At 29.3% G+C, this 11,382-nt stretch overlaps 1 protein-coding gene across 3 annotated transcripts in view; it reads right to left on the bottom strand.

Annotated features, from left to right (window-relative positions):
- Positions 1-9,217: 9,217 nt before the first annotated feature.
- Positions 9,218-11,382, bottom strand: part of LOC100163762 (bestrophin-4) — a 60,092-nt gene continuing 57,927 nt past the window's right edge. For all 3 annotated transcript variants that reach the window (XM_008183447.3, XM_001944666.5, XM_003243571.4), the window contains one exon: positions 9,218-11,364. In XM_008183447.3, coding sequence (XP_008181669.2) covers positions 10,945-11,364 — 420 coding nt within the window. In that variant the 3' untranslated portion in view covers positions 9,218-10,944. The remainder of the gene's footprint in view (positions 11,365-11,382) is intronic.

The following is an 11,382-nucleotide window of genomic DNA, read 5'->3' as shown; positions in this document are numbered from 1 at the left end:
TTCTTTATCACTTATTTTTACTGACAATTTTAATACAATATGACGTACATTATGCATGGGTCTATAATGTTCTTAAGTAGGTACCTAAGTTTTATTTATATTATTTTTTTTTTTATTGATTAATACGTGGCAACTTAGGCCATTGGGTGGTTTTTAACAGTGGGGGAGGGTACTGTAGGTTTTTGTAAGCACGTGTGTATTAGTTTGGCAGAATTTCAAATAGAACACCCGTAGGCAAGGCTGGGCATTAACGAGTTAAAAAGTTAATTTAATTTAAGCTTTTTACCTTAACTAGTTACTTTTGGCTTCTCATTAACTTAACTGTTAACTTCCTAAATTTCTTTCTTATTTAACGTGAAATTAACGAGTTAATTTTTCATTTTAAGAAGTAAGTTAAGTTAATTTTTTTTGATTTTAATTTAATTATATTTCACTATTTCAGTCTATTTCGTTTTCATTTCAAAAAATATGTATCGTAAATTGTTTAAAGTTAAAAACTTATACCATTCGAATCTATAACTTATATGGAAATACCTACTGTATGAAGTATAAACACTATATCCTATAATTTAGTTTCTGGTTGGAAAGAAATTAACTTTTTTTTAACTTAATAAAAAGTTTATAAAAAGTGTGTATTAACTTTTAACTTAACTGAGTTAACCTATAGTTAAATAAACTTTTAACTTTTTGTTATTGGTGCATATTAACTTAACTTAACTGAGTTAAAAAAAATCATTAACTTGCCCAGCCTTGCCCGTAGGTTTCTACCACGGTCGGTCTGGGGATGGCGGCCTCTCTCTCCAGACAGATGTCTGCCCGGAGAGAAGTGCCGCCCGTGACTCGGATTCGAACCGGCGACAGTGCGCGTCGTCACCGACGCCTTAGTACGCTCGGCCACTCTGTCCCCCTATAAAGTCTTATTATTGGGCTCTACAGAGATATATAATTTTTTTTTTTATTATTATTCACTGAAATTACTAATTATCTATTGATATAGTAGATAAATAGAAAATAATTAAAAAAAACTAATTTGATTTATTGTAAAATAATTGTTAATATAATATAAAAACCTCTTTTTCCGTGGCGTCACCAATCATGTATAATGTTAGAATATTGGCTGTTTTCATTAACATCAATATTAAAGAAAATACGAAATCACCATCTTTAATATAATCTCTAGGAAACAATAAATGTCCATATTTAATATTAAGTATTTCAGCGACATTTGATGCAATAAAAACAACAATGCCCGGGAAACCATATATAGATCTATTGATTTGGTGTAAGCATTCTACAGCTTTCAAATACATATCTCTGAATGTACTTAAGCACGATTTTCTTTCCGGTATTTGTTCATTTATTATGTAGACCATCCACTTTATGTATGATATAAGTAGTATATATTCACAAAGAACAAAGCATTGGCAAGTATTTAAAACCACCATTATGACCTAAAAATAAGTGATATATTATAGAAATCTGCTTGTGTTTTATCCATTTAAATAATAATAATTTAAATAATGAATTTAATAATACAAACGTATTACAAAACAAATAGTATAAAGTTACCTTAATGGAATCTATTATCATTTATCAAACAAGAATATTATCTGTGTTTTAGAAAAAAACATTTTACGTTGTTTAAATTATTTTCATACAAGTTTGAAGTTATTAAATATTTCAATTGAAAGATACTCAAAGATAACTTTGAAACTAAAATATCCTGACACAGTTTTACACAGATAATAAGTTTAACTAAGTTTGACAATAATTGGGTAACTAATAATTCGTACAGCTATAGCAACACAAAATTGGATCTCTTGTGTAGTGTACAAGTGTACCTATACCATGGGAACAATACAAAACCGGGTACGGCGTAATCTTAAATTATTGTAGTTATTTACAGCCTAATATACAATATCACAATGAATGTTTCATATAAACTATACATAATAATATATAATAAACTAATAAATATCCAGTGGTTTTAAAATTATAGTTTTACCATGCGTTTGGTAAAATAGAGGAAGAAAGTATAAAAAGGATCAACAAAAACAATTTACTTTATTACATCAATACAACATGAGCTTCAAGCTTATTAGTTATATATGAACTTATAAAATATATTTAGATAAGAATAATTATTACCACATCTTCTATTTCAGCAAATTGGTTAAACAATATCATCCATGCGATAGGAGTTATAATAACTACCATACAATTTACAATGGGTTGAACTATAGAAATCCAATTCATATAATTTGTTATTTTCATCAGCCCGTTCACATTCAGATGTATCAATTTTTCGTGAATTGATTCAAGTTTAGTTAATACCATGGACAGTGGATTATCGTAAAATATGCGCCAAATATGACATATAAATTTTCCAATAAAAGATAATTCATTACAGCTGATAAGTATTAAATACGTTATTTCAGACATTTCCGGATTAAATTGTATGGCCTATAATAAAATGTGATAAATGTATTACACAATAAAATTATTACATCATATTATGCAGGTAGATATTTATTATTTATACATATTAAATTATTAAACTATTTTTTCTAATTTTTTTTTCAAGAAAATAATGTACCCTGCTGAACAATTTACTGTTGGAAATTAAATATAATCATTTTAAAATTGTAAAGAGTATAATAATATTATCATAAGGATTTATAGGTAATGATATAATATTACTATTGTGTCGTCTGAATTAACGTTGTATGAAGTAAATATCTGTTGACGAAATTAAATTTGAAATTATGGATGTTTTTAATGTGCCTATCATTTATGTATTACCATTTACCATTCGAAACTATTAAAATAAATTTAAATATAGTTATTACCCATCGGTTGGACTTGTATAAGTTATAAAATCCAGCATAAATTAATATACATCGCAAAACATAAAACACCACCGACGTCTTATAATTGCAGCTGTGGTTGTAATTTATACTGCCAACACCAAAAAACAAAAAACCTTTGTTAAAATTATTTAATACTGATCTCACATTCATAATAACTTTTATTTACAACAATAATTAAGAGCAAAAAAAAAAGAAATGGTAATAACTAGAGTTTTAGGATTTATGGTGTGTGACCTTTGCTGGTTTTTACTAAATTAAAAATGCAGCCTATTGTTTTAAGCGTATATTGAACAAATAGATTTACATAATATTTTAAAATTAATACTAGGAAAAATCGTTGAAGTGAAAAACAAATATTATTATTAAGTGAAATGCTCAAGTTAAATACTCAGGTGAAATACATTGTCAATATTATAAGTATAAGTTCAAGGACTCAAAAACGCATCAATTGTATATATTATATATTATAGCTAATCCCCGTTCACTTCGTTGTTAAAATATGTACCAACTCTATATTATGATTCAAACTTTTTCAATTCGTTTATTTAATATTCGGTGTATGATGTTCAAAATTTAAAAATTTTCATCGATCGTCTTGAATATATAGTGGTAGTGGATTGCAGACCCCTCGAAGTGCGTACGTAATTACGAATGTTTTATGAACACGTTGATATTACGATGTCGAAAAATTAGATGAATGGCAGGCAATATGCGAAAATCCGATTTGATACATGCTTGATTGACCTGCAATATACAAATAAAATACTAATACTTCATTAATAATTTTTAATAATAATAATAATTTACTAAACGATTAACCAACGGCAACCAATAATAATAATTATTATTATTATAGCTTTAAAACCCATTTTTTGGTTTGACGATGAAAGTTTGGACTTGCAAATTCTAAAAATAGTTTTGCAAATACTTGCAAATAACTTGCAAAATAATGGCATATATTTTAAAAAAAATGCAGTGCTTAGGTGGGCCAATTTCACGAACGTTATATCTACACGTCGGTAAAACACACGCCTATAAAAAGTTAGGTTGCAGGTAGCTGGAAATCCGCGGGCCGCCGTGCCACACAATATGTATAATATATAGGTATATAATTTACACGTTTATTTTAATTAATAATAACTAATTATTTATTAACTTTATTGGACTAAATGTATGCCTAAAACCTTTGTGATGTCCTCTTTAATTAAAAAAAAAACTGCGCGACGATTGAATATGTAGGTATAGTTTCGGAGTTTATCTCGAACCAAAAAAAGTGACTTCATTTTATATAGTCTATATTATACAATGCAAGATGTATTCAAGGTAAAGTATTTATACGAAAAACAATGCTTTGTGAAGGCATTCTGTCAGACTATATTACTAAGTATAAATATATTTTTTTTATTGAAAGAAAAATAAGAGGCTTCAACATCAGTTTTAACAGTTTTACTTTCAACAGTTGTAAGCCTTGTGTACATGTTACATTGTGTGAGTTACATTAATAATTACATTTCAAAGGTTACAATAGTCTTGAAATATGAATACATGTTAGTCAAAGATTGTTTACAATGTTAATTTATGTAAGGAAATTTAAAAATTGTATGGTGTTGTCTTTGTGGAGAGCTTCATCTAAGTTGTTGGGTATTGATAAGGTATTTCGGATGTTTTGAAGATCTGAGCAGTCTAGGATGTTGTGTATCCAACACGGTTAGGTCTTCTTAGCATTTATTACATATGGGTGGTGGATGGTTGCTGATTAAGAATAAATGGGTAAAAAAAGAATGGCCAATTCTCACTCTGGTTAGAGTAACTTCTTGTCGCCTGTTTAAATTATGGAGATAATGCCACTTTTTGGTGCATTTTTGATTGTTTTTAATTTGTTGAAGAGTGGACGAAATTCCAGTAACTTTGCCATGTCATAATTATTTTATTTTTAATGGATATATTTATGTCGTTAGACGGTTTGTCGTTGATGGCACCCACATAAATTCTATATTTTTTTTTGTAAAATACAATTAGGTTTGGATTTTTTGGGTTATTTCAATAGTCGAGAAGGGGTTTTGGAGTGCTAGGAGAGTGCTAAGTGAGTCTCTTACAATTAAAATATTGTTATTTGAAGTGGTAAGGTTGATTAATTCGATTGCTTCAAGATGGCGTAGTTTTTTGCAGTGAAAATGCTGCTTTCCGGAGGAAGTTTGTGCGAGATTTTGGTTTCTTCTTTGATAATTGCAAAGCCAGTTCCATGCTGATATTTAGATGCGTCGGTATAAATTTTCGAAAAATTGGAGTATTTAATTTGGATGATTTCTTTGAAGTGGGACGTGATAATTGTCAAATTTGTTTTATACTTATTATACTTGGTTAATTCGGTATTGAGATGGCCAATGTGGACATTTTTGGAATGTTATTTTATTTTTAATAGATGTGTAGATTTTAAATTTAGTGCACAAATGGGAGAAGATATCGTATATGGGTTGTATTTGTTTCCTGATTATGTCAGTTGGATTTATATTTTGGTTTTTGACAATATTGTTGTATCCTTTTTGGTTAGGTGTGCTTTTTCTTTTTATGCCGTAGAAGAGTATGTTTTTTCTCTTTGGAGTTTGAGGGGTAGTTCTTCAGCGTAACATAAAATGCTGTCGATTGGGCTAGTTCTAAATTCTCCTACTGAAATGCGAATACCTTCATTATGTAAAGAAACTAATATTTCGAGTAGATTTTCTTTGGCAGTGCTATAAATAATTGATCCATAATTTATTCGTAACAGTATTAATGACTAATATATATTTAGAAAGCTTTTTGTGTCAGCCCCCCAGGTGTGATGTTAAAGTGTTTTCATTATGTTCATTTTCATTTTACAAGAGCTTTTAAGCTTTTTTAAGTATTGAGTCCAAGTATATTTTATGATATTATTGCTATTAAAGTAATTGACTTTACTGTTAGTAATACAGCTTACAAGTAGGTTAAATTAATCTATTACGAAAATATTGTATTTGACAATGTTATTGTGTAGTTATATAAAATATAATAATATGTTTTAAAAGTTTTAAGTTCCCATGAATAATATTTTTAAAGTAATTGACTAGTTTGTTAGAATTTCTAACAAATAATTAATTAGGTACTTAGCTAATTTTCGCAATTATGTAAAATTCTAACTTCAGACGATCATAAAAAATATTTTAGGTTTATGTAATTTTTTTTGCATGACGCGTAAACATTTTTATTTCATGAAATTTTTTTCGTTTAATAATCTTATTGTTGCATATATTCCTGCATATTGCATAACCTTTGCCGTAATAAAATTTATTTGTGCATCGCGTTTGGTATAGACTAAGAAATAGAAAACGGTTATAACGCGAGGATTTATAACGCCGTAATAAGGTCTGCATATTTTGTATCTATAATTATTATAATTTATAAATTATAACAATTTTGTGACTTTAACATACATTTTAATGATAAGAAATCGGAGACATTTAAAACTTTTCTTATGGACACATTCAATTTACATATGATAAACAATCCAGCAGAATCTACAACGAGAGATGACTCCACTATAATTGATGCAGTATTTTCAAGATTTTTGGAAAAAATTACATCACAAACATCATACGTATCATATTTCAGTTATCACATGCCTGTAATTTTGATTATTGAATATGATTAATATAATTATAATTAAATAGGTTGTAATAATAATTATTTTTATTTTTATTCATTTTTCACATTTACTTATTGATATTTACTTTTATTTTGAATGGTTCCCCTAAATTGTATTTGTAATCTATAATATTTGTTGAAAAATAAACTACGTTTCTACCGGGTGTCCCGTGACACCACTCACTTTTTTTTATTACATTTTCTATAATATTGTTTGATGTTAAATGTTATGTTTACGATGTAAACTTATTACGTCCCTACCTACTCAACAATTCTCCTAAAAAAATATTTCCAAAGGCACCAATGATATTGACAAAATAAAATTCTCACTCTCCCCCTTGGCATTAGATCTGCGCACACCAGATATGGATATTTGAAGAACATCCATAATTTAAAATGTAATTTGGTCAACATATCTGTATACCTATATTATACAACGTTCATTCAAACGATACAATAATAATATTATACCATTACCTATAAATCCTGATGATAATATTATTATATACCTACTCTTAATAAATTCTTAAAATATTCTGACTAATTTCCAACAAACTTGTTCTATATAACACATTATCTTCTTGAAAAACAAATAAATAAAAGAATAGTTTGATAGTTTAATATAATATACCTTGATTTGCAGCATTATGTTATTGTTTTCGGTATTTATTTATATTTTTCAGCCAGTCCGCGTGAGAGTAGTTCGATAGTACCTACACGCGGAATCATACCCACTAATAAGCCATCAAGTAGGTATTATACCACTGAATGTCTGAATACATCGATATTATAATATTTATAAACTTAATGAATAGCTCTTTCGTTTTCTTAGGTTTTCACAACAATATACCTACTAAATAGTTTAAGAAATTCGCCGAGAAGACTGTAATTGAACGGGTTTTATTGTTTGTAAAAATTATACATTAACCTTGGAAAAATGTACATACCTACTATTCATTAAAAAGTGAAATGAGTCGTATTTTAAAATTTTAATAATACGCCTCACACACAATAATAATATATAATTACAGGTATGTAATTATTTTTCGTTTAAAAAGTTAGTGTTGCAGAGTATAAAAATATTATGGTAAAAAAAGATAAACTCATAATATACATATTATATAATAAATAATATGTATTATATTATATTTAACTACAGCAAAAATGTTTGCAAAAAAGGACCAAAAAAAAATTATAAATCGTATCAAACTGTCCACAGATGATATCATATGGTATTATAATAATTTATATACTTAAGTACCGCAAAACTATTATGCTCCGAGATAAATTTCACCCGATATTTTATGCGATTATTCCAAGGTTGAGTGTACGTGATATATTTCATTATACCACGTAAGTTTCGTGCAATAATAATTAGAGGTATACCTACATAGTCGGATGGTCCTAAAAACACACTAATTGTATACCGGTGCACACGAATAGCGTACCAGTCCCTCGAATTGCGTCTTACCTTATCGTAAAATAAAGTTAAACACGAATTGCGTCCAAATCGAATTATTAAACATATTTTTGTTTGTATGGTTTTCAAACTGATTTTTAATTTCATAAATACGTTTTTATTTTTTATGAAAATACTTAGTATAATAAAATTACCCAATAAGTAAAGAATATTAAATTAAATATTTCCTACAAACATTTTGAATACCCAATCCTTTTTTTATATTTTTTAGTGGTTTTGTATGTTCAATAAAAATATCACCTACGGACTATAGTCTATATACTGATTTTCCAATTACAACAATTAAAAATAGGTAAGTACATTAAATTGTAAATAATTTGTCAAGTGTAAATTTAATTTGGTAATATTATACTTAAGGCAGCACTTATGAATATGTATTGGAAAAGTAACACTCAGGCGTCCCGGACTCAATTCGTTCAAAAAGGTACCACTAATATGTAGTATTAGTATGCACTAGTTACCACTAGTATGCAATTCGTGTGAGCCTAATAATTGTATTGCCCTTACCCTTTTTAGTTTTTAAAATATTATTTCGTCTTTAAACGATCACGGCAGATTTCAGAACGAATGTAATTAAAAATTGTTACTTATCGCATAATATAATAATAAAAGGTAGGTAAAGCTAAAATAAAAACATATTTATCTCAACTATAGGTTACACAATATTGTATATTATACTATACAGTATACAATATTTTATAATATTATAATGATAGATACATTGGACGGCATATTTGGTGTTTTGATTAAGTATCACATTTTGTTCATATTATAATATAACATTATATTATTATACAGGTATAATATATTGCTATTTGCTAATATATAATAATTTAAACGTCTAACTAAGAATATAATATTAATATTATAATGTTTCTATAACAATGGTAAATATATAATATATAACATAATATATACGATTATAATAATAATAATTGTATATACAAATATTTACGTATATAGTATTGTGAATCGTAAACATAATATTATATTATATACATATAATATATACATAAATATATTTATCGATACGTGTTATTTTTTATAACAATAAAAATAATATGTGAGTTGGGTTAGTTCTTATAGAATATATATCATATTATATACAGTGGTGATTTATATATAGGTAGACATAAAAATATATGCCTCTTTAAATTAATATAGAATTGTTCAAATTGAGCAAAATTCATAATAATTTGACTCTTAGGCGTTACATAATATTATATATATTATTTTTTTTATATATAAAAATTTACAACATCATGTAATCTCGCGTAGTAGTCACGTACTAAATAATACAATATAATATTGTATATCATGGTGGTAATTTTCATACATCAAAAATATTATTATATTACTATTTCTACGTAATGCATAGGTACAATAATAAAACAAAAGTACATTAATTATTATTACAGTATAAATTCTTACCTAAATCACATATTTCATTACTCAATTAGCCTTATATACGATATTCGTCTCGTCACGATAGCTTCTGTTTACTATCTACGTGACACTTTCGCACGAGTCTATAATATATATAGGTATTATACCGTATACCATATAATATAAATTACGGTAAACGCATCGTAATATTATTTCACATAATATATTATAGGAAAATACTGCAACAGTCTGGGGCTGACGGTATATTATATACCTACTAGGCAATTTCGATTATATACCACGCGTGGTATACACATCGTCAACAGTCTTCTCATTCGGAATAGTACCATCTACCTACCTACCTACATTATCGCGAACGCGAAATAATAATTTATTACTGGTAGCGACTAGTGATATAACAATATATTTAGGTAACAAAGATTTTTTTGAAAATATCTTATCGCAAATTATCCATTTGTATTATATATTATAATATATTATATTAACCGAGAATTTAAAATAATACCGAAAACCTCACCGATACACAATACCCAACCCTTGTAACAGCTGTTGTAGCTGTATAACACATACCAATGTACCAAAATAAAGTATCAGCCTTAATAATAACACAATAATAATAATGTATTATACATTATACATTATACCCCAAACCACGGACGTAGAGATACTGGTGTTTCACGACGACTTATATTGGACCACATCGCTGAGCGGCACCGAATGTTCTTATCAAATCTGACAAAAAGTCGCGTCATACTAGCACCGTCTACGGCTATTATAGATAATATTATTAATAAGTAACTAAGGAGCGCTATAATTATATGACGCGACTTTTTTTTTGTATGTGTATAATTTGTAACTTGATAAGAATATTTGATGCCGTAATAATATTATTGCTGGTTGTATCTACAGGTAAATCTATCCGTGCTCAGAACTTCGAAATATCTGCAGACCAATGGCGTAATAGTAAAACGGTTATGAACAAAGAAAGTTTCAGCAGGAAAATATGGAAGGCCCGCGTCGAGGGCAGGCTGAAGGAAATGGTTATAGGAATAGACGATTTTTTGTCAATCAACTTAAATTCACTCTGCTGTTTAATTCAGAAGTAAAATTTGGCTTTACTCTTTTCGGAGGAGCGTTCTCAAACGCTAAAATATAGAAAATGTACACCTGTGAATGTTTATTTACGATACCTCAAAATAATTAAATCCACAAGGAATCGTATAAAATTATATTACGTCCTATAAAAAAAAAAAAATATTTCGTTTGAAATGAAAATATTATTATATCTTATTCCTCCCTCCCTCGTCCACCCACCCATGCAAGAGTCAAACTGCACCCTCTGTTGACGGATCCCTTCCACCGATATACATAGACTAAAATATAGACCTATTCGGAAACAATAACAACAATAAAAGAAATACCGTCAACCCCACGCACATATAACAAAAAATCAATAATTGTGCATTATAATATTATGAATTATATAATTATAATTAACGGAAGAAACGAGAAACAAACGGAACGTGTCTACACGTATACTTCGCCCCGCTTGCGCCTATTGGTCGCTGGTGTCTTCCGGTCGTCCGTGCTGGACACGCTGCCACTGGAACTGCCGCCACATGCGCTGTCGTCCTTGTCCGAGTGGTGCGTAGTGGCCACCGTGGCCGGAGTGACGTCGGTGATGAGCAGCCGCTGTGCGGGTGGCGTGGTCGCGCCGCCGCACGGCCCAGACGCCGTGGTGATGCCCAGCGACGACAGCAGCGGCCGGCTCATAGACACCGTGGACATGGCGATCGGGCTGACCGACATGGTGGTGTACACGGCGGTGCCTGTGAACGCCGGGGTTAGCACGCCCTGACAGACGCTCACGGCGCCGGTCACTCGGCGCTGGTTGTGGAATGTGCCCGACAGGTTGGGGTCCATTTCTTGGATTGGAGACAACACCACCTGCGACGGCACCAAAAA

Source organism: Acyrthosiphon pisum, chromosome A2 (assembly GCF_005508785.2).
Source record: "Acyrthosiphon pisum isolate AL4f chromosome A2, pea_aphid_22Mar2018_4r6ur, whole genome shotgun sequence".
NCBI classification, from domain to species: Eukaryota; Metazoa; Arthropoda; class Insecta; order Hemiptera; family Aphididae; genus Acyrthosiphon; species Acyrthosiphon pisum.
This window is presented reverse-complemented; position numbering and strand designations above follow the sequence as displayed.